This window comes from Terrapene carolina, unplaced genomic scaffold, assembly GCF_002925995.2.
Source record: "Terrapene carolina triunguis isolate 2854851 unplaced genomic scaffold, T_m_triunguis-2.0 Scaffold68, whole genome shotgun sequence".
Classification (NCBI taxonomy): Eukaryota; Metazoa; Chordata; order Testudines; family Emydidae; genus Terrapene; species Terrapene triunguis.
Window position 1 is genome coordinate 41,090,205 of NW_020664419.1, and position 21,438 is coordinate 41,111,642.

The window sequence follows — 21,438 nt, forward strand, 5'->3', positions numbered from 1 at the left end:
GCGGCGGCAATTCGGCAGGAGGTCCTTCGCTCCGAGCAGGAGTGAGGGACCGTCCGCCGAATTGCCGCTGAATAGCTGGACATGCCGCCCCTCTCCGGAGTGGCCGCCCCAAGCACCTGCTTGGCAAGCTGGTGCCTGGAGCCGGCCCTGGTCACAGAGGCAGAACACTCCCCTACCCCGGCCAGTATGGCTCCATGTTGCTTACATGCTTATTCTGGGCTGTGACTAACAGACACAGGTCTAGCCCTAAATCAATAGATTTATTTTCAGTGATATCACAGATCTTCATTTATCAAATTATCCAGTTTACTATTTTTCAACTCTCTTCCCTAATCTCCCTTTTAAAAGATTCATGCTATGACAAGTAAATGCTTCTTCTTTACTGGCAACCACTGCACAACCTCACCTCAGAGGAGAAAACAGAAGTACTGTTACCTCTTGTACCAAGGTATTGACTAGACTCCAGTAAAACATGCATCAAGCTTTAACAAGGATTCTTCCCCTTATGTATCTCTAGCAACCAAAAAGCTCTTATTAAAGTCAATGCAGCTTATTACCCACTGGTCAGGGCAAGCTAACAATTTCTATGTAACACTCTCAGTTCCTTAGCACAACAGAATGGGTTGGATCCTCAGATGGTGTAAATGGGCCTGTTTATACCTGCGGAGGAACTGGCCCAATATGTCTATAAAAGCATCACTCTAAACTAAAATGTTAAGATGGGCCATTTTATGGTATAAACATATACATAAAGTAGTAACAGTAGCTAATTTGGGATTTTCTTTTGAATTTAAACTAGTCAAAAGCATCTTCTAGTGATGAAATTAGGATTGGATAATGTAATTAGTTCATGTTATATTTGATTTGGATGTTTGGGCACAAAAATATGTGCATGTATAGAAAGTGAAATAGGTTTTCATTAGGATGTTCATTAGCTATACTAATATATGTAAATATTAGCACTACCAGATAATTAATACTTATTTTAAAATATCTTAAATATGAAATTAGTATTTTAGGATAACAAACTGACAGAAGAATTCTGAAAAGAAATCTTAAATTACTGCATGTCTTCTCATTATTCCTTGGAGTCACATTTCCGGTCTCACCCCAAGCCATATTGCAGGGTGTAGGCTTAATGATTTCTGTGATGGATGTGCTAGGGTGTTGATTCATAAAAAAATGCTTTTCTGTGCATGAAAATCCCCTCTTGATTTATTGGATAAAGAACAAGTTTTATCTCTACAAGGGTGGTTTATGGAAGGCGGACAGCCTTCCCTCAGAATGTTTCACTCATCAATTTTTCTATATTTAGATATAATTTTTGAATGTTCTCGAGGAATGCAGCCATAGATTTTGTGTCCAATTTTCTCCCTGTGATATTATTCCCATACATCAATTAGCAATGATACATTATTCATGCAGAAATCAGTTTTAAGTTACAGTATATGCCCTACATCTAGTCCTTGGGACTCAGGGGAACATGGAAGTGGATAAATGATCTTGTATATAACTTGGTGTTGACACATTTATTCTCCTAAGCCTTTATCTGCACTATCAATGTACATGTATATATATTTTATAATGCACTATATCCCATTTTTATTTGTTGTTTATATGTATATGCTCCCAACAAAACAACAAACAAAAACACATTTAGAGCACTGTGTTCAATTAAGCATATTCATTAATGCTAAAATAATTTTAAGGTTTTGGCTTAAACTGAAAAAAATTGCAGTTAAATTCAAAGAAAACCTGAAATTCCATCCATCCCAGCTCCTAGTAATGCTGTTACTAGCAATGGTATCTGAAATGGTAGCATTCTGTCTTCTGTCCCCTGTTAACTGCCCTGCCCTATTGGTACTGAGAAACCATCACTTTAAAGACCCCAATACTTAGGAGGGAGATTATGGGATGGATTAAATATGGAATTTCAGCTTCATTTCTCCATTTCCTGGCTATTGCCAAGTCCGATCATGTAACATTATATTTATGTATAGGGGTATTGTATTTTATGTGTGGCGCAAGGTTAACAATTACAATCTCAAACTATACAACAGAGAAATAAAGTCATTGGATTTGAGACCTCTGTAGAACTATCTTTGAACTTTCAGCCATTATGTCCTTTCTTGGCTAACCTGGAGGATTAAAAGGGCTGTTCAAACCTTTCAGAGTTTGATCTGTGTCCTTTTAAAAATATAATTACAATAATGCCATAGTCTAGACACTGTCTAGTGGTTCAGTACAAAAAATTCACACGTTTAAAGAATAAAAAGAAGTTTTAAAGGGATATATTGCAAAAAACCAGTGGAAGCCAAATTGTACCAGATGTATGTTTAATATTTTTGTAATCGCAGCTTCATACAAGAGCGACAAATAGAATAACAGAAAATAACTTATAACTATAGTCTTTTTTCCACCAATGATTAGTAAAATTACAAAGCATGAAAGCAGAGTCATTTATCACTATCCTCAACGTCCCTTCCTCCCAAAATTAGACTTTGCTTTATCCACAGCATACCAAGTACTTTCTAGAGAAAGTCAGTTAAATGATAGAGAAGAGAGGAAGATTTTAAAGTCAAATTTAAAAGAGAGGAAATAACGTACTGGCTCACAAAAGGCTAGGAAGTTCCAGAGACATGGAACAGCACAAATAAATAATCTTCACAATCTCCATTTGCGAAATTTTAAGAAAATGGACAGAGAGGAGTGCAAGAATGAAGATGTGCACAAGCTCTAGGAGACTGGGGATCATCGTAACAGAACCACCATATATAGATAGCACAAAGAACTGTATCTGATATATATATATATATATATATATCCATCCAACTTGGTAGTAGATGCTACCAAGAAAACTCTTTAGAAATACAATCTTCTTTTGGACAAACATACATTTTCAACATGTGCATAAAGGGCAATCACTTGTTGTAGCCAACTGGATAAAACAACTTTCAGCATACCTAACATTAAAGACACTAATGGTGGACCTAGATAGCATTCAGTAAACTTTTTTACTTTTCTGAGTGTTGGAGAGTAGAATCTGCACTATTTTAGGCAGCTTCAGTTACGTGATAAGTAGTATCTTATAATTTTTTCTATTACTAGAAATCTGTGATCTTAACATTAAAATCAGCATTTACCATCTGCTATATCACAGTATTTTCCTCTACTTAAAATAGGAATTAATTAGATATCACAGATACCACTTTGCAATAGATGCTGGCAAATGCTGTGGTTTTTATGGCAATCACTGTACCTGGAATTCATAGATTCATAGGGTGAAATTCTGACCTCAATGAAATCAATGTAGTTTTGACCATCTAGTCTGACCTAATTATGATCATCTAGTTATGGCCATTTAATCTGACATCCTGAATAACATGGGTCAAAGAATTTCACTCACAAGTTCCTGCCTCAGCCCATAACCGTATGGGAGAGGCAGGCAGTGGCTACACTTGCAAGCAGCAATTAAGGTTATGTTCTTAAGTTGATAGGGATCATACTGGCTTTATCAATAACTACAACTCTATTTGCTCCCCTTGATGCTACAAGACACTGAACACTCCAATGGCAGCTGAGAGTGCTCAACACTTCAATGTATTGAGCCTTTAATTGTAAAAAAAGGGGAATTCAAAGGCTAACAAATGCAGCTCAGTTCTATCAGCAAAAGTGTGTCACACCAGTGCTGAGGGTACACCAGCAGAAACACTCACACAAACACGTCTAATGTCAGCGAAAATACCCCTCCCAACCTTTCCATAACATTAAATACTCCGGGATATGGCATGGTGCCACTTCAAAGCCTTCAGTTGACATAACCTTTAAAACCACCTTAATTATGTAGGGCAGTCTAAGCGTTTAAAACGGCTAATCACACACATTTGACAACTATGCACCTCTCTAAGAACTTAAGCCACTTTAAATCCTTAAGGCTGATTGGTACCTACAGACATGCATTGAAAAATGCATACTTAATACTGTAAGTGCACACTTACACACGCATGCTGCATCTTTCCAGAAGTGAATGAAATTACCGTGACCAAGATTTTCAAAACTAGGGACCTGAAGTTAGGCTCCTGAGACAATATGTGAGACAAAACTGCTGAACTCCCAGCTGCTAGGTGGTCCCCAAGTGAAAAAAAGCTCATATAATTATTTTAGAACCTTAAAAATAATGTTGGTTTGTGTTCATTTCCAGATTTGGGTGACGGTTCAGAGGAAATCTTATTTTTAACCAAAACCATCCCTACTGGTGTCCACTCAACACACTTTCTCATACAACAACATTCACATTATCATATTCAGTCTATTTTGAAGCAGCAGGTCCAAAGTCGAGATTAAATTAGAAAATATCACTGTAGTGGGATGTACCAGCTTCTTAAGGCTAATAAAGATAATCTCCAGGGCCAGGACCTTCCCATTTCAATGTTTCTGTAAGAAGTAAGTAGGCAGCGGCCTGAGAACTCAACAGTCGCTGAGGTGGCAGAAGAGGTCTCGGGAGGTCTTTTGGGGTTTGTGAGGAAGTCTCAGACTGCTGCCCCATTCAGGACATGAGATCAGAACTCCAAGTGCAGAGGGTTCTGGATCTCCCCCTTCCCTCAGCACTCATGGATTTGTATTTCCCAGTGCTGCAGGAAGTTCAGAGCTTGGCAAGGGATGCTAGGAAGGGATTTAAGAAGCTCCTTTCCGTCACAAAAGGGAGAGATTTTCAGGAAGCTAAAAGAGCTGCGAAACCATGGCCTTTGTTTCCTCTGATGTACTCTTTTAATTTTGGGGGGAGAAAAAGAGGGGAAGAACTGTGTAGCAGAAATCCCTGTGGAGGAGCCATGCTAACTCCAGATCCCTGAAACTGGCCAAACCCCATTACTTGCATTAAAGCCATAAAGCAAAACCTCTGGGGAGGTTCAGTGCTGACACCAGAAGGAATGGAACAGAAATGTCCTGTTGGGGAGGTTTTGTTTTGTTTTATCTCTTAAAGGGGACTCAATGTACGGCCCTTGGTTCATTTGGGCCTGTCACTTTGTTTGCTTCAGCCTACCAGTCACTGGCATGACTTCTATATTATTCCCCTTCCTTAAAGCTGTTGTTTTACTTTAATGATCATAAATTATCCTCCAGTGAAAGTTTTTACCAAGGTCCAAATATTCTCCAGCTCAATCCTAGAATGCTTGAATTTATTTAGCAAAATTAGCCCATTCACTTTCCTACATGGTATGTCCTAAAATTTCATCAATTTTTAATGAATTTCAGTGAATCCCACTCAAAGGAGATGATCCACCTCATTATATTGATCCAATTTTCTAAGTCAATAATGCTGGTGATCACTACTCCCATATCCATCACCTACTATATAAGTGCCTTGCCCACCCCACCGAAGTGTTCTGATTACAGACAAGGCTGCAGTCCAAAACCAGTGTATTCATTTCAGGGCAAGAGACTAAGCAAAAGAAAGAAAGTGCTTCAGTGCAAAGTAGTTGACATGAAAAGATGTCCTGAATTGTCCAACATGTGTGTTTCTGCACTAGCCTTTCTACGAGATTTTAAAAGTCTTTCTAGGCATGGCCACAGCCTGGGACACTGAAGAGGATCAGACATAAATCATCTCTGTGCTTGCCAAACCAAACTAAATCTCTCAGAACACTTAAATCTTCTTTACTCAAGCAGCACAACAAATAATACTAAGGTTTCAGACTGTGGCCTTCATTATGGCTGGTAAGATCCCTCATCCACTCAATACATATTGGGCCATATTCTACACAGATTGGAATACATTTGGAGTAGCTCAGTTGACTGTAATGGAGTTATTCCATATGTACACTGGCCTATGTGAGATCAAAATTGAGCACATTGTGTCTAGAAAAATGACAGGCTTCTGGTTTCTGTATCAGAATCATAATAAATAATTAATTATTGGCAGATGTCTAAATAAAAGCAACACCTGCATACACTTCTTCCATACAAATTATGTGTTACTTGGTAATGCTGATAAAGTCAACTCAGCTATGTGTACCAGATTAAAGCAGCATATCATCAACAAAAAAATAATTCAAGCTCTTCAGTTTAGTCTGTGACACAATAGTATTACCAGATTAATCAGATCATAAGCGGAGAGGATGATATAGTCCATAACAACAATCAAATAACTTCTTCATATGTATAAAACTGAAACATCTTAAATTCAGTATTATGTAACATATTCTTTCCACTCTCAATGACCAAATATATAAACCCCAAATCCTATTTAAATCAATAACCATTCATTTTCTGGGTGTATTCCAGAAAGGTCACTCAAACAGAACCTCAGTCTTCTGTTGTGCATAGTATTCAAGTAACACAGTGTACTACACCAGTAATATTATCAAGATGGCCCTCATATGTGTAAGAAATTTAACAGCCAATACCCTTTTATTTTCTCAAAATGTCAAAGACTCACTACGTCCCAGTCATGTTTTCCAGATGGCATCATGCACCTCTTAAAACTTTATCTCCTTCGTGTTCCATGTCTTAAGAAATCTGTTTTCAGTTATTCCAACACAAATAGGGCCTTCAGCCTCTCTCTCATGACAATGACATTCTGCAATCCCCAGACAACATATTCTTAATATTCCTTTAGGGTGAATAATTCCACCCACCACCCTCATCCATCACATATACACCATCAATAACATATTAAAGTTCTTAGAACTCCTTCATAAAAATATTGTTCATGTCTCCCATGAAGAAATGACAAGGCTCATTCATCCTCTTAAAAAACAAAGGGCTAGACCCTCTGCTCTAACATAGGTGGAGCAAAGCAGCTGTAAATCTGGCTTAAATGACTTTGTGTAAAGGGGAACCCTCAGTGGCTCAGAGCCACTCTCATTCTTGACCTCCATGTATCAGAGTCAAGACCTGGGGATGGCTGTTGCTTTATGGTGTGTCTCGGGACTGGCTCAATGCCCAAATTCCCCACAGTCAGGGAAGTGTAAAGGTGGCAAAACCTAGATCTGAGGATCTAACCCAATGTCTGTAAGGGGAAAGTGCAATAAAAATTGGCCAGATTTGAAGTTTAGTTCTATCTCCATCCCTTCTTATTCTTCTAGTCTTTATCCTTTAGCATAAATTTCTTACTGAGGAAAGGGAAATTTCAATATTTAAAATGTCTAAAAGGTAGGACTTCAAGTCCAAGTCCTCCTGTCTTAGTGCTCTCTTGTGGTCCAGCTTAGATCTTATTTTATCAATATGCAATTTATTCCACAAATATAACATTAGCCACAAAATATAATCCAAGTTAGTTACATATTGTTCTGTCTCTCACAGTAAATCCTTTCTCATGGAAATGGATGATTAAAGGTAACTTCCCTTGTCATGCTGTGGCAACACACACAAGGAACTTGTGAGAACTGAGGAACTATCCCAGACTGAGGTGTCATTAGAGGAGGTTCTGGAACAAATTGGTAAATTAAACAGTAATAAGTCAACAGGACCAGATGGTATTCACAGAAGAGTTCTGAAGGAACTCAAATGTGAAACTGCAGAACTACTAACTGTGGTATGTAACCTATCATTTAAATCAGCTTCTGTACCAGATGGCTGGAGGACAGCTAAAGTGACGTCAATTTTTAAAAAAGGCTCCATAGGCAATCCCAGCAATTACAGGCTGGTAAGCCTAACTTCAGTACCAGGCAAATTGATTGAAACTATAGTACAGAACAGAATTATCAGACATATAGATGAACACGATTTGTTGGGGAAGAGTCAACATTGTTTTGATAAAGGGAAATCATGCCTCACCAATCTACTAGAATTCTTTGAGGAGGTCAAAAAGCATGTGGACAAGAGTGGTCCAGTGGATACGATGTATTTAGATTTTCAGAAAGCCTTTGACAAGGTCCCTCACCAAAGGCTCTTAAGCAAAATAAGCTGTCATGGGATAAGAGGGAAGGTCCTCTAATGGATCAATAACTGGTTAAAAGATAGGAATCAAAGGGTAGGAATAAATGATCAGTTTTCAGAATGGAGAGATGAAAAAAGTGGTGTCCCCCAGGGGTCTGTATTGGGACCAGTATTGCTCAACATAGTCATAAATGATCTTGAAAAAGGGGTAAACAGTGAGGTGGCAAAATTTGCAGATGATACAAAACTACTCAAGCTAGTTAAGTCCAAAGCAGACTGCGAAGAGTTAAAAGGGTTATCAGAAAACTGGATGACTGGGCAACAAAATGGCACATGAAATTCAATGTTGATAAATGCAAAGTAATGCACATTGGAAAACATAAACCCAACTATACATATAAAATGAATGGGTCTAAATTAGCTATTACCACTCAAGAAAGAGATCTTGGAGTCATTATGGATAATTCTCTGAAAACATCCACTCAATGTGCAGCAGCCGTCAAAAAAGCTTAACAGAATGTTGGGAATCATTAGGAATGGGATAGATAATAAGACAGAAAATATCATATTGCCTCTATATAAATCCATGGCATCCCCACATCTTGAATATTGCATGCAGATGTGGTCGCCCCATCTCAAAAAAGATAAACTGGAATTGGAAAAGGTTCAGAAAAGGGCAACAAAAATGATTACGGGTATGGAACGGAGAAATTAATAAGACTGGGACTTTTCAGCTAAGGGGGGATATGATATGATAGAGGTCTATAAAATCATGACTGGTGTGGAGAAAGTAAATAAGGAAGTGTTATTTACTCCTTCACATAACACAAGAACTAGGGGGTCACCAAATGAAATTAATAGGCAGCAGGTTTAAAACAAACAAAAGGAAGTATTTCTTCACACAACACACAGTCAACCTGTGGGGTTCTTTCCCAGAGGATGTTATGAAGGCCAAGAGGATAACAGGGTTCAAAAAAGAACTAGAAAATTTCATGGAGGATAGGTCAATCGCTGGCTATTAGCTAGAATGGGCAGGGATGCAAAACTATACTCTGACGTGTCCCTAACCTCTGTTTGCCAGAAGCTGAGACTGGGTGACAGGGATGGATCACTTGATGATTACCTGTGCTGTTCATTCCCTCTGAAGCACCTGGCATTGACCACTGTCAGAAGACAGGATACTAGGCTAGGTGGACCATTGATCTGACCCAGTATGGCTGTTCTTATATAAGATATGTTGACAAATATCAATATATTTTCTGTACTTCTTAATCCATGTGTGAAAAAGGGTGGATATACAAATACTTTGCCAGTCTTATCTATCAACAAAAAGTTTATATACACCAGTGCCTAAAGTATTGCATTTCTGATATGCTCATGAAATAAATTGTAGGTGGAAATGGAAGGGGCTGAAAATTCCTTTGTCTCTAAATTTGTTAGAAACAAGGTATTTTGGTTCATATTTTGCACTATTTCTTCAGCAGTAATATTACATCATATCTCCTCAAATCTGAAAGTCATTTCATTCATCTCAATATCTTTCACTATTCTCCTCTTTCTGACTGACTATATGTTAAATCTTGGAGGGTGGGGGTAGTGGGTGTTAATAGTTGCATTGTATAGTTATTAGATAAATGTTACAAATTATCAACATTACAGGTGGTTGTGACCCTTAGGGCATTCCAATGCCAGAAGGCAAGGGGCTCATTGGATCAGGTAATAAGTTTTACTGGCCTGATCATTTCACTGTACCTCAGCTCACTATGGTTATAATCTGTATCTAAAAGGTGTCATGTAATATGTCACTGAAAAACTAACAAACCATTGATCATTAATATTCTTGCATGAAGGATGTATGCAATGTGTATTAAGAGTTATGGATATATACTGTAATGATGACTAAAATGTGTTTAAGCCGGGCATGTCAGGGGGAGTTGGTAAACAGGTCTGCCCTAGACAAAGGAATGTATATTTGTTTCTCTGACCAGCTTAGTCATCAGGCAGAGACAACGACAATCTATTAACATATTAGGTAAACAAAGCTATCAATCTAACAAGAGGGGGAGGAGACAACTTCCAGCGGGGAAGAGAAACTTTATCTTGGCTATAAAGACAGGGGGGTCTGAACCTCAAGTGATAAGTAAGGCTACATTTTAGTCATGGGTATTTTTAGAAAAAGTCATGGACAGCTCACAGGCAGTAAACAAAAAAATCACAGCCCGTGACCTGTCCATGACTTTTACTATATATCCCTAACTAAAACTTGGGTGGGGAGCTGCAGGTGCTCTGGGGGGGGAGTGTGGTCCGGGGGCTCTGCGGGTGCTGGGGGAGGTGGCCCGGGACCCCCGCTGGTGCTGTGTGTGGGGGGGAGGTTGGTGGGGTTTGCAGGCTCCCTACCTGGCTCCACTTGTCCCTGCAGTTCCTAGGCGGCGGAGGGGTCAGGGGGCTCCGCGCGCTGCTCCCGCCACAAGCGCTGGCTGCGCAGCTCCCATTGACCGGGAACCGCAGCCAACGGGAGCTGCGGGGGCGGGGCCTGCGGGCACGGGCAGCGCCTGGAGCCCCCTGGCCCCTCTGGCTAGGAGCTGCAGGGCCACGCCAGTGGGAACTGGGGAGCCCCCCACCCCGATGTAAGCTCCACCCCGCACTCCCAAATGCCCTGCTCTTAGCCCCGAGCCCCCTCCCACACACCCAAACTGCTGCTGCTGCAGAAGTCACGGAGGTCATAGAAAATCACAGAATCCATGACTTCTGTGACCTCTATGACAGATTTGCAGCCTTAGTGATAAGCAATTGAATCAACTGATTGCCTACAATATTACTGTACTATAAAAAGTTATCAAGTGAGGTGTTCATGAAAGCCCATGACAAATTGGTGATTAATATTGTCATAAAATGTATGCCTTAACACGCAGCCTCTTGTACTTCTGTGGAAGGTCCTGACTGAGGGAAAGTCAGATATGCCTGGGAAGAAGGAAGATTAATGAAAGATACCACATTGAACAAAGCCTGTACCTTGCTAGAGTAAGTTTCAGACTTTCAGATGCGTGTTTTCACTTTTATTTACTTGTAACCATCTCTTCTTTTATTTCTTTTACTTGGCATCACTTAACCTATGACCTATTGTTAATAAATTTGTTTTATTTTTACTATAAACCAACTTACTGTTGTGTTTGAAGGGAAGGGTGTATCTGCTTTAGTTAAATTAATAAGCTCTGATGTGCTTTTGTCTTTTAAAGGAGCAAACAAATCTTATTTCTCTGAGTATTCCAGGAGAAGGCTGGACACTTCAGGGCCCACGGTTTGAGGAAAATTCGGGACTGGGAGTGTGTTGGGGTCACCCTGCAAATAGTAACTAAGGCTGGTGGAAGCCAGAGTGGGGCTGTAGACAGGCTGCAGGGCTCAGAATTACATCTAGCAAACAGAGAGACATTCAGTGTGATTAGCATGCTTGTAGGCTGGCTGTGAGCGTCCCAGGATGGGAGCTACAGCAGCAAAGCACTGTAAGGCACCCAAACTTGCAAGTAAGGTGACCAGACAGTAAGTGTGAAAAATCAGGACAGGGAGTGGGTAATAGGCGCCTATATAAGACAAAGCCCCAAATATCAGGACTGTCCCTATAAAACAGGACATCTGATCATCCTAGTTGCAAGACAAACGGTGACATAACCCCTTCCTGGTGTGGACTGCATCCTGAACCCCATGACAGTAGCAAGGGTAGTTAAGGTTACTCAACACTTTCTATTCTATTCCCTTTTGCAAAACTTTAATGTTTGGGCTGAAATTTTCATGATGGGTGTCTACGTCAGGCTGAATTGTTTAGTTTGTTTTTTGAAAGTTGCAGCTAAAACGGTTTCGCCATTTCATGTCTGAGAATGATATGAGGGATAAATAAATTGGTTTGCCCATATCAAAAATATTCGTACAATCATTTCACTGAGAAGCTCTACTACTTCCCTGTTTTGGAGTATAGACTTGAAATTTGGCAAGAGGTTGTCTTGGTAACAGGGATGTGCCTCTTGCCATCCCCATGAAAACTTCCCAAATTTGGCTAAGTTACAATCCTACAAAATTGCAGATGCTCAGCAGAGACTTGTTAGATCTGAGCAGCTTAATTGTCCAAAGATTCCATCCTGACTGAGCACTCTCCATTCCCCCAGAGCTCCTGTGTGTTGACTGGACTGCGCATGTGCGATCTCCAAAGACCAGTTGAGAACACTCCATCCTTCGACTGCATGGGCTGAGCTGTATTTCCCTGCAATTGCTCTTCCTGGAAGCCTGAGGCGACTGTGACACCAGGCACAGGAAGTGACAGCACAGAAAAACTCCCTCTCCCCTGCTCTCAATGCTCCTCCTGCTAGCACCCAGGGAGCATGGAGGGGAAGGAGGAAACAGCCTGATTTGAATGCAGAGGGGTGAAGAACGGAAGGAGCAAGGGATGGCCTGAAATTAAACTGGCCTGAAAAAAAATGTGTGTGGGGTCTATCATCACTCCAACATCTACCTGTCCTCCTGTTCAGCAATTAATCTGTCCCTCAACCACCAAGTCAATATTGCTACAGCCACCATCAATTCTGTCCCCACATCAGTTCTCCCCCCTCCAACCTAGACATCAGTTCTGCTCCCACATCAGTTCTGCCCCTCCACAACCCTCCATCAATGCTGCTCCCACATCAATTCTGCCCCCCACCTTCCCTATCGCAGCCTCACCTCTGCGCCTCCTGAAACTACTGGGGTTCTTCACCCTGCTCTCCCCAGCCAGGTGCTGCCAACAAGGAGAGACAAGGGGGAAAGGAACAGAGGTGCCAACCCACTGCGCACAGAAGGGGAGGGGGGAGCAGAGCAACGCTGAGCTGCTGGGCTTTCTGCTGCCTCCTCTGCCCTCCTATCCTGTGACAATGGTGCCCTCTCCTGAGAGGAGAGGGAGAGAACTCTGCCTGCTTCCTACAGCATCTCTGATTTGCTGCTCTCCTGTGGGCAAGTAGGGAAAGTAGCCAATCAAAGGGGGTTTTCTCCCAGGTGGTATTTAAAATGTGCACCCTCAGTGACCCACCTCCCTTTTTATGTGTTGTTTCCTGGGCCTTCAACCCATTGTGATCTTTAAGCACTGAGCAGGGAGGAACCCAGGAGGATAGCAGGAGCTAGGGAAAGGGGTGGGGAATAGGAGAAGAAGGGAATATGGAAAGGCTGGGGGACACAAGGACAGAAGAGTCTGTAACCGCTGAGCACACTTCCCTATGGAACCTGCATTCCCGAGTTTCAATATTCCTTTGCCATCTAGCAATTATCTGTGAAACCTTCTGGCAAAGTTTCTCATCCCCCTTTGGAACTGGTTCACATAAAGAATGACAACCTACTACTGTTACTGGTCACTCCTTTAGCTCAAGAGATAGAGGATTATGCTGTATATCTGATGATGATGATCCACCCACAGGATGGAATGTTTGTTTTTTTCAATTTTTCAATTTTTTTTTTAAACATAGGAAATTTTCATTGCCCATGCAATCTTAATTCAGCGCCCTTGTTCACATGCCTTATGATACACAATTTAATTACATTTTCCACAGGATCCCTGTGTCATTCAGTGCACAGCATGGACCTGCTCTGGGGATGAATCAGCTTGTGTAGGGAAGGGGATTGTTGTCTGTAGGACGCCCGCTTCCATTTTTTGCAGAAGTTGGAAGGTGTGTAGTGAATGAGGCAAGGGATTGCAAGAAGATAGAGAATGATCTCATGGTTAAGGCAGTTGAATTCTGCCCTGGAGAACTAGATTCTATCCCTGCCTTTGCCACAGAATTCCTATGTGATGCTGGGCACGTCACTTAAACCAAACTTTTCACAGGTTGTCAGTAACTGTGTGTTCCTCATTTTCTGGGTACCTGACTTGAGATCCTGGGGTCTGATTTGAAGAAGTGCTGAGCACTCACACCTGCACATGAAGTCAATGGGAGCAGTGCTAAGGACATATAAGGGGCTATATAATACTAAGTACTCTGGAAAATCAGGAGCTACATCTCTCAAATTAGGCACCCAACATTATGGATACTTTTGATCATAATATCTCTGTGCCTCAGTTCCCCATCTGTAAAATGGGGGTAATAATACCACTTACTTTACAGAGGTATTGTGAAACCAAATTAATGGTTTGTGAAGCACTCAAATCCTGTAGTGATGAATGCTAGAGAAAAGACCATGAGGAAATAAAAATTCTGTTTTCAAAGCAGGGTTTGAATGGTGTAAATAAGTAAATAAGGCATGGGCCACACATTGACCAATATGGATAAAGCTCATATATTGAACAGCTCATTAAATCAACATCATCCATTCTATGGACTGAATGAGGCAGGGATCCTGTGGAAAAATAGTACACCTCTACCCCGATATAACGCTGTCCTCGGGAGCCAAAAAATCTTACCGCGTTATATCGAACTTGCTTTGATCCGTTGGAGTGCACAGCCCCCCCACCCCCCCCGGAACACTGCTTTTCCGCGTTATATCTGAATTTGTGTTATATCGGGTCGCGTTATATCGGGGTAGAAGTGTATGTGATAATGTAATTAAAGTCTGCATCATAATGCATGTAAACAAGGGGACTGAATTAAGATTGTACAAGCAACCCGAATCCTGGCATTTCCTAGCATTTTCCTTACTTTACCTTGCAACCTTAATAATCTTCTTTTAACATAGTTTATAAACAAATTAGACACTAAACCGATCAGCAGCATTCTTATTGACAGCTATATGTGTAATCTGCAACAAACTGAACGTCATTTCTATGCTATTGATTTCAAAGGACATAGTTACGTGCAACTATAAATAAGGCTAAGATTTTGTCAGGGTTATTTTTAGTAAAAGTCATGGACAGGTCACGGGCAATAAACAAAAATTCATGGAAACTGCGGGGCTTGAGCGCAACAGGGGGTGCAGCCATAGGGGGCGCACAGTTCCCGCTCCTGAGCTGGCTGCAGCTGCAGGAAAGGGGTGCACAGACCGACTGCAGCCCCTTCCTCCCACCCCCGAAGCCACAGGTCAGGGGCTGCAGCCATCCAGCCCCAGTTGCAGCAGGGCAAGGATGCACAGTCCCACCTCCAGCCCCAGCTTCAGCTGCTGACAGCTGAAGCGGAAGAAGTCACGGAGGTCCGGTAAAGTAATGGAATCCGTGACTGCCGTGACCTCCATGACTAAATCGTAGCTATAAATACAAATCCAGACTCACATCTCTCATCATTTTTACAGCTTCCCTGGTCTTTCCCAGCTTTCTTGCACACATTGCCAGCCTCCGCTTAATGTATACTAACACATTAGTATCTCGTCCTGGTGAAGGGAAAAAGAAAAAAAGATTAAAAAAGAATAGATAAAGCAAAGGTCCATTTAACATTCCCACATAGTATAAACTGTAGCTGTCCCTCTGCATTTTTATCATTTTTGATCAACAAGGACACTATAGCAAATGCAGTGAAGAACATGGGGCTAAATTCTGTTGTTGGTTACACTGGCCTAGGTCTGGTATAACTCCTCTGAAGTCAACAGAGTTACTCCAGATATACATTGGTATTAATAAGACCATCATTTGGTCCCATGTCTATGGAGTACAGTCAGCCCTCAAGTTATAGAAGTCTTCTAAACATGAGAACACTACAGCATATAACAATCAAAGAAGGGGAAGGCTAGTCAATTAATACATAAAACAAATGCAGTGTTACAGTTAGCAACAAATTACTCTACTTGCCTATTTATCAACTAGTATAGCAGTCAATACTTGATAAAGATAATAGGTTGCTGCAGGGTGGCTATAAAAGTGAATGTCACCTTCTGCATTAGGCTTTGTATGGGTTAAACACCATACATTCATTATAAGGAAAGGCAGTTCATTTTGAATTTCTGTTTTACATTACTGTTGCCCTATTGCTTTTGACATTAACAGATTCCAGATATGACAATATTATGGAAGAGAAAATGCCCTGATAACAAAGAAGGCACCAAAAAGTAACTAGCTGCAGCAATGGCTCTCGAAGATAAGTCATTAGATTCTTGTCTTATTCTTTCTGTGAGAACCAAGAATCATTCTCTGACTATAATTACAATATGTCCTTCTAACATGCTTTTAGACCAACAGGAAATGTGCATATAGTTAATCATCTATAAAATTACCATATAAAGAAAATATAACACACCTGCTAGAGATTATCTTCATGTAGAACATGCAGCCTTTAAAGATTTTGAGACAATAGTTCTAACATTTTCAAGTCTTTAATAATAAGAACAAGATGTGTGCTGAAAACATTCCAAGTACCTACAAATTATTTTAAAGCTGTGATTATACTTTTCAAATAGATTAAGCAACAGGTTGAAAGGTCTGACTTTAGAAGAGAAAATAAATAATGCAGAAGAAGGAATTTCTTCAGCTGTATTTTATATTATGTAATTCCTTATCTCTATACTGAGTCCTATATATTTAATAAAAGATTCATTAGTTACATCTGTTTTCAACATCTATATATGGTGTAACTAATAGGGTATATCTGTCAAACTGGGACTCCTTAAGAGTTATACTGATTGAAGAAATGGTCAAGTGTATTTTCTCATTATGACATCAAGATAACCCTTTAAGCCAAGATTTTCAAAAGTGACTAGTACATCTAAAAGGCCCTTTAAAGGAAGGGTTCACAGCACTTTCTAAAATTCAGACCCCATCATGGTGTGTCAGCTTGGGCACCCAGAATCAATAGTCACTTTTGAAAATCAGAGCTTTACTGTTTAGAACATTAAATATGGTGGGTGCACGAATGTATGTACACATGCACATAAGTGTAGGCATTTGCTAGGGTTTAATAAGGAACATCATGGATCCCACTTGTGAAAGACTAACATGTCCACTCCTTCCCATCCCAACAGTGTCATGAAGGTTTGGCAACAAAATAATAAATAAATACTTAGCAGTGAAACTCACCCTTGTGCAAAGGGTCAGCACACTGTTTAGACATCAGTCATTAAGTAGATTTTAAGTAGGAATGAAGTGGTGCATAGGCCTTCACCTGTATCTCACTCAATAATTAATTGAATCTCACAACACTCCTGTGAGGTGAAGTATCATCGACACATTTAAAGATGGGGAAAAGTGAGTCATTTTGGATTTGTCTGCACTAGCAATTTTTCTAAAACGTCCCACAGTTGCACTATTGCTGGTTCGACTCTGTTGGTGGTATCAATAGTGAGAATGCTAGTATAGACAGACAGCCCTGGTGATTGCCAGCATTTGAACCACTGTGCCATTTAGACTTGCTCTGAGTACAGTGAGATAACACAGTGACTAACATGCGGTGGACTGTCTATGCTTTGCTTTCACACCACTGCTACCAAATGTGGTAGTGCACAGATGGAAATCTTAAGAAAATTGTTAGTGTAGACACAGCCAGAGAAATTAAGTGACTTGTTCAAGGTCAAACAGGAAGCTAGTGGTATTCTGACTCTCAGACTTGTCCCTTCATCACAAGGCCATACTGTCTATGAAGACCCAAACTCATCTGTTGTCAGGGGAATGGGGGGAATACATGTAGGGAAATTAGTGAGCTATTTAACCAGATGAACTCCTTGATTCCTCGTACATTACTGATTGCTTATCTCTTCGTACTGCAATTTTTAGAAGCTGAGAGTTGCTCTAGTCATATTTGTATCTATTATAGGGGGAATGAATAAGGACCCTTACATTTAGTATGCTTAACACTTTCTCTGATAAAGGACCTTGTGACTTTTTCTTTGAGAAGCCACTATTTGCAGTAGACCTTTGATGTTCCACAGGGGGAATGCCCTCAGGCTACAGAAGAGTCTTTTTTTTTTTTGTTCCATGAAATTATATCTCAGCAAAAGCTGAATGGAAACTGTTAATAATTGTCATAGCCTCTCTCTCGCTTTTGTTCCAGTTACAGTTGTATTTAATAGAATTCATTTTTATTTTTTCCTTTAAAATAACATAGACACTTACATAGAAACTGCCACCCCATTTTATTTAGGTTGCAAAGGCAAGCACTTGAAAGTTAGGAAATGCCAGATTTACAGTGTCTTGATTGGGGTCCCTTGTTCACATGCATTATGACAGTCTTTAATTACATGATCAAATATTATATTTTCCACATAACTTCTGCCTTACTCAGAGCACAGAAGAGATGCATACAGGAGCAGAATCAAGATTACATGGGGAACCATAAATCTGCTGGTGCCTGAAAGATGCTTGGAGAGGTCAAGTACTATAAGTACCTATTTTCTCAAAAAATGTGAAATCATTGTGAATGTATCATTCTAAATACTATTATATATCCAATAAGGATATAAAATTATATCATCATCTTTAAAAAATTTCATGTTTTCAGGTATAGACTTGTTTGTGCTTTTGGGACCAAAGATCATAGAGGTCTGTCAAAAATTCCACTGTGTGAGAGTTCTATAGGCAATCTTCCAATTAAGTGAAGTTGCCTAACACTGTGAATTCACGTTCCAGAGGAACGTGGATGCATACATATATGTCCATACTTGTATTTATGCTGTTTGCTGGCTTTCTCCTTTACTTCTTTAGTAGGACAAAAATAATTTAGATCTGGTGGCTTCACAATCTTTTGTGCATTAGCTGGCAGTGACATTTTATATATCTATATATATATATATATCTATATATATATATATATCTATAAGGTATATGAAGCACCTAATAAACATCATGTACCTGTCATATCCACTACATCTGCTTTATCAAACTTAGTCAATAAAGTAGTTATCAAAAAATTATCTAAAAGTTTTAATCAATTCTACCTATTACTCCAGTGTTTGACTTATTTTTCTGTTTTGTTTTGTGTTTCTGTTCAGCCCATATGGGGATCTCTCTTAATCTATCCATTCTAACTTTGCCAATGTCACTTTAATGAATGGGTCTCAATAGCCTTATCCTATATACCATATAAAGTTAAGTTGTTATGCACTGGCTCTTACAGCTGGTGAAAGACTGAGGAATGGATATAACTTGCAGAGCACTCATTCCATCTAGACAAGATCTCCCAGCCCTACCAACAAGTTTATTCGTTTGTCCCTTAGCAGCCACCTACAATATAGCCCTAAATTTTCAGAATGACTAGTGATTTTGGGTGCCTCATTTGAGTCGCCTTGAACAGACCTGCTTATCTCAGCATCAGGTCTCTTTAAGGTGTTTACATTTGGGTACCCAAAATCCCTAGTCATTTTTGAAAATGTGGGCTATAGTGGCTGTCTGGTTTTTCTGATATGCGCTGCCCATTTCCAGCTGTAACTGGGACACATTCAAACAACAAATGATGACTAAGGCTAAGATTTAGTTATGAGTATTTTTAGTAAAAGTCATGGACAGGTCATGGGCAATAAACAAAATATCACGGCCCGTGACCTGTCCATGACTTTTACTACAAATACCGATTACTAAATTTCTGCTCCTGGGCCACGCTGCTCTGGGGGGCCCCTGCTCCAGCGGTGATGGCTGTCTGGCCCTGGTGGCCCACTGCTCCGTGGCCTCCAGGGACTGCTCTCGTGATGGCCTCCAGGGCTACCCCCGGGGCGCTGCTACTTGGGTGGTCCCTGTGGCCGCCCCTGGGACCAATGCTTGGGTGCTCCCCGGGGCCACTGCTCCATCCGCCCCCGGGACTGCTGCTGGACAGGCACTCCTTGGGGCTGCTCCCGGGACCAATGCTCGGGGGCTCCCCGAGGCTGCTGCTCCGGCCACCCTCAGGACCGCTGCTGCTTGGGTGGCCCTGGGCAGCTGGTCCCAGGGACCACCCAGACTGGGGCCGCCACCAGGACCGCTGTTAGGCCACACCCCGGGGCCAGCCACACCTGCTGCTGTTGGAGCAGCCCCAAGGCCAGTCGCACCGGCTGCTACGGCTGACCCTGTGGCCAGCTCCTTGGGTGCCCCGCGGCCAGCTGCACTGGCCGCTGCAGCTGCGGAAGTCACGGAGGTTGTGGAAAGTCACAGAATCCGTAACTTCCACGACCTCAGTGACAGAATCGCAGCCTGAATGATGACTTATATTTTCACTCGTATCATTGCTGAGATTATGAGAAAACCAGGCAAAAAGAACCGAAAGAGAATATAAAGACTCAGACCAAATTCCAATCATTGTTAAAGATGTTCCCAATTCTCCAATGCTGTGTACTTTGAGTACTCACAAACAATGTCATTTTACTCTCACTTCACATAGGTAAAAATGACTAAACTATGCGCAAGGGAAAGGAGAAAGTCAGGCCTGAATAAAAAGATTCCTAGCAGGCTGAAGAAATTCTCCTCTTACTCTCTAGAATTATTAAAGAAATTCCAAAGAGACTTACTGTGTTGGGCTTCATACTGGGCTCCATGGTGCTGTAACTGCTGGCTACGCCTGTAGCAGCCCTCTCCTGCTTTCAGAGCCTGCTTAAACAGCTTCTCTGCCTCCACAATAGTCGTTGCTTCCTCTTCAGCCAAGAGAATATAAGCAGTGGCACACCTGTCAATGAGATCAATGACAAAAAGCAATAATTCATGAGACGGCGAAGTCAATCCGTAGCTATCAAACACAAACGCATGCGGACTGGCAAGGATATATCAAATATACAAGAAATTCTGTTTTGTTCAGGCTCCTTTTTGACAAATCTTTGTACAGTAACTATATTCGTGGCCAGATTCTACATTCTTACTTATGCAGAAGAATATTTTACTACTGGAGTAGTCCCAATGAAACTAATGAAGTTGCTCGTGAAGTAAAAGTACTGCTTTATGTAAATAAGGGTGGTCAGATCTGGTCCTAACATCATCATCATCAACTCACATGAGATCTTTAGTTCTAAGTATTATTATTGTCAGCATATTATATGGGACATCTTTGATCTTTTTAAAATTAAATGTTTTTGCTGTATGAAAAGAAACAAAGAACTGAACCAATTACAATAAAATAAGAAAAAATACAAAGATAATTACAATATAAAGCCATGTTCACCCAATCATATGATAATATTTTACATTTGTTCACTGTTTAATGTAATTAGGAAAATCAGAGAAAAATAACCAAAGAGAAAACAAGGGATCAAACACTAGAAGTATAGTGAAAGATGAACTGCAGAGCATAGTGTGTCAGTCAGACGCAAGACATGCCCAACACAGGCAGAAAAGAGCCATTATGCAAAATAAAATCAATCTCCAGCTCTGGTTCACAGGACCATCAATAGATGGGTGGAAAATAATAGGTTCTCTTGTACATGAGGTTCCTTTGAATAGACCAGGTTAGGCCTATATTTTACTACTCATGCAAACTTTTCTAAGCTTTGTCCTGGTGCACAAGAAAATTCCTGTCCAGGAATTAACTATTCCTTTTCTCCTTACTGATAAAGAAAGTTGGGCAACTATTATTAAGGCAGTCAGTTTACCTTAGTCTGGAATGTAAACCTACTTCTAGCAGATACCTGAGTGGAGTCATTCTCTTTTTATACACTTTTATAGCACTTGTATAGCTTGTCATGCCAAGAAAGCCTCATTGAAATGAACTTATTGTGGGATCATAGAAATCCATGATTTTT

General features: G+C 40.7%; 1 protein-coding gene across 2 annotated transcripts in view; it reads right to left on the minus strand.

The window, feature by feature from the left end:
• Window positions 1-21,438, minus strand: part of ST7 (suppression of tumorigenicity 7) — a 245,792-nt gene that overhangs the window by 63,326 nt on the left and 161,028 nt on the right. For both annotated transcript variants that reach the window (XM_026648736.1, XM_026648735.1), the window contains exons 7-8: window positions 20,218-20,372; window positions 15,092-15,189 (exon numbers count right to left, since the gene is read on the minus strand). In XM_026648736.1, the coding sequence (XP_026504521.1) occupies window positions 15,092-15,189; window positions 20,218-20,372 (253 nt within the window). The remainder of the gene's footprint in view (window positions 1-15,091; window positions 15,190-20,217; window positions 20,373-21,438) is intronic.